General features: G+C 33.5%; 1 protein-coding gene across 2 annotated transcripts in view; it reads right to left on the bottom strand.

Annotated features, from left to right (window-relative positions):
- Positions 1 to 3,085, bottom strand: part of LOC106873186 (serine/threonine-protein kinase TBK1) — a 102,022-nt gene that overhangs the window by 49,717 nt on the left and 49,220 nt on the right. For both annotated transcript variants that reach the window (XR_008263644.1, XM_052966177.1), the window contains exon 5: positions 710 to 800. Coding sequence is in view for 1 of the 2 variants with exons in the window: in XM_052966177.1 (XP_052822137.1) it covers positions 710 to 800 (91 nt within the window). In the remaining variant the exon portion in view is untranslated. The remainder of the gene's footprint in view (positions 1 to 709; positions 801 to 3,085) is intronic.

The following is a 3,085-nucleotide window of genomic DNA, read 5'->3' as shown; positions in this document are numbered from 1 at the left end:
TTACAACCTGAATGAAATTGAGAGGAAACGTAAAGAAAAGGACTTTATTAAGAAATTCAAACCCACTCTTAACAAACAATGATTAAATTTATCTTACTTGAGGTTTAAAAATCTTATCCCTATAACTAAAACACAAAAGAATCTCTCAAATGTCATCATTTTTAAAAATAAATTTGGCATCATTTCTAAAAATAGCCAAACATCTACTGCTGCTGTCCAAAGTAATAGGTATAAAAGACAAAAGAACAGCCAGTCTGTTACAGTCTGTCAGACGGGGCCTTGATGAATGCCAATAGGCATGAAAGTATATACTAGCCTTTATATATTTAATTCTCTATATTTAAAACTCAATATTTCATATATTCAATAAGACATTCAATACTTCATTTCATTTTACTATTTATATTATATTATATATCCCATATTCTATATCCCACATTAATTTTATAAGAATATATATAAAACATAAAAAACAGAGTTGGAACTCTTTTAAATAATATATTCCTCTATACACGATCATACAAAACCCTTTCTTTGTATACATATATATTTTTAAAAAAATTTTATTCACATATATATAGATATATACACACACACACACATAAAACAAAATGTGCACAGAAACACACTCATATAACAAACAAATTGATTGGAAAAAACATAATACTCAAAAGAGGTTTGAATCTTTATGTAAGAAAATAGCAGTTACCTTCCATTGACATTAATAGTTCGTAAAATGTTGCTTGGTTTAATATCACGATGGACAATCTTGAATTGGCGGAGAATTTTCAAACCAGAATCTACAGAAAAGTGAAGAATTATGAATAAAAAATTGCTTTATGCACATATAATTACACTCATAACGCATGCTCAACTAGGTCTGTGTGTGGCAAGCATAGCTGTATGGTTAAGAAATTCACTATCCCAACTATCAGGTATTGGGTTCAGTTCTACTGTGTGGTACCTAGGGTATGAATCTTCTATTGCAGTGCCGGGCCAATCAAAGCTTTGTATGAGAATTTGGTAGCTGGAAACTGAAAGCCCATCTCACACACATATATATATATTCACACATATATTTATGCATACATATTTGTCTGTCATCATTGTCATCATGAAACACACACGCAGGGTGTTTGGGCTAAATTTGAAAGTTTGTATTGAAGGAAAAGAAAATATAAGATCACAAGAAAAAAATCAAGGATTTTATTTTTTATAGAAAGAAAAAGAATTAAAATATTTTAAAGTTAAGAACTCAATACACTGGATCTTCAAATTTGTCTGAAAAGAGATTTTCTCACTTTGATGACATATTTCCTGAAAGGGGCAAACCAGGTGTGATAACAGTTTACTTAAAGTAGCTGTCCTCAAGAGGGCACCTGAACCTGGCACATCTGTTCCTCACTGTGTCCCTCGGAAGATCATTGAACACCTCTTTGATTTTAGCCACCAGCTTAGCCTTGTTGTTGCAAGCAAAGCAGATATCTTTCTCAACTACACTCCATACATAGTAATCCATGGGATTACAGTCAGGGGAATCAGGAGGCCAGAAGATGGGGCTGGTGAAGTTGTAGAAATTCTCTGACAACCACTTTTGACTCTTTCCAGGAGTATGGCAAGGGGCTGAATCCTGCAACCATACATATGGCTGGCCTTCTGCCAGCAGCCCTCTCCAGCCATGGTTTGATCACAGTCTCCAGCAGCTTCATGTAGCCATCTGAATTGAGCCAAAAGCCCCATTCTGCAGTTGTTGGTTGAATTCTGGCACGCAATGCAGTCAGAATGCATGCCATGTCCCTTCCAGCTGGTCACAGCTTCATAGTCTCCATTGCAGCTGTTCATGTCATCTCTTACATCTTTTGCAGTGTTCACTGAGTATTGAGCAACAATTATGATAACAGCATTTTGATACCCAACACAACTAATCACGATAGAGATAGCTCTTTCCCAATATTCAGATGGTTTCCAATCCTCCATGTCAGCTAACGTTTTCTCTACCACAGCTTTAATCTTTATGCTTTCCAATGCCGTTGACTGTTTACCACTATATCAAGCAAATAAGTTACCAAAATATTGTAAAACTTTTGACTTAACACAATACTCGAAGTGCTTGATGAGATGACTTCATCATCATCATTGTTTAATGTCCACTTTCCAGCATAACACGAAAATTATTACAAACAACTACAATGGCAAATTTAATCTGAAGAACTGTAACTTTAATGATAACACTTACTGTCCATTGGAAGGTAAATGTATTGAAAAAGGAATTGCTTATCGAGCTAAAGTGCAAGTAGATGGATCACAAGAATATAAAACATACACAGGTGCTTTGGAAAATTCATTCAAGACTCGATTCTATTCCCACCAAAATTATTTCCGATACCCCAAGAATAGGACAGCAACTAGTCTTGCAAAGCATGTCTAGGAATTGAAAGAGAATGACACCCATCCTTTCAATGTAACCTGGGAAATTCTAGAAGAAGCATCATCATACAAACATGGAGCTTATAAAAGACTTATGAAATGTAATCTTTGCCTCGCAGAAAAGTTCTTCATCCTGTTCTAGGATAAACGTGCTTTGAACCAGAGACGCAAATTCTTAAATTCCTGCAGGCACACTGCAAGGTTTAGAATGTCAACCGATAAAATACTGTATGGGTAAAATGTTTTGACTTTCGGAAAATTTTGACTGTCGCATTTGAATTTGACTTTACACATTAAGTTATTTTGCTTTACAATGCTAGTGAATATTTCGACTTCACTTTTAAGAAAGCCTTTGACTGTTTTAAAAATTTAAGCTTTGCCAAGGTTTATTTCTATTGTTTACTCACGCATTTAATTATGTTACATCAAATTATTGTAAAATTTCTTTATTTTAATATATACACCAGACAGCTTTTTAAAATTGTTCGCGTATATATGTTATGAGGTATATATTTATCTTGATATGAAGATATGTCTCTATATATTTATGTGCATGTATATATTGTCGGTATGTGTATGTATGTATATGTATGTATGTGTACATGTATATGTATGTGTGTATATATATATATATATATATATATATATATATATATAT

Source organism: Octopus bimaculoides, chromosome 3, assembly GCF_001194135.2.
Source record: "Octopus bimaculoides isolate UCB-OBI-ISO-001 chromosome 3, ASM119413v2, whole genome shotgun sequence".
Classification (NCBI taxonomy): domain Eukaryota; kingdom Metazoa; phylum Mollusca; class Cephalopoda; order Octopoda; family Octopodidae; genus Octopus; species Octopus bimaculoides.
This window is presented reverse-complemented; position numbering and strand designations above follow the sequence as displayed.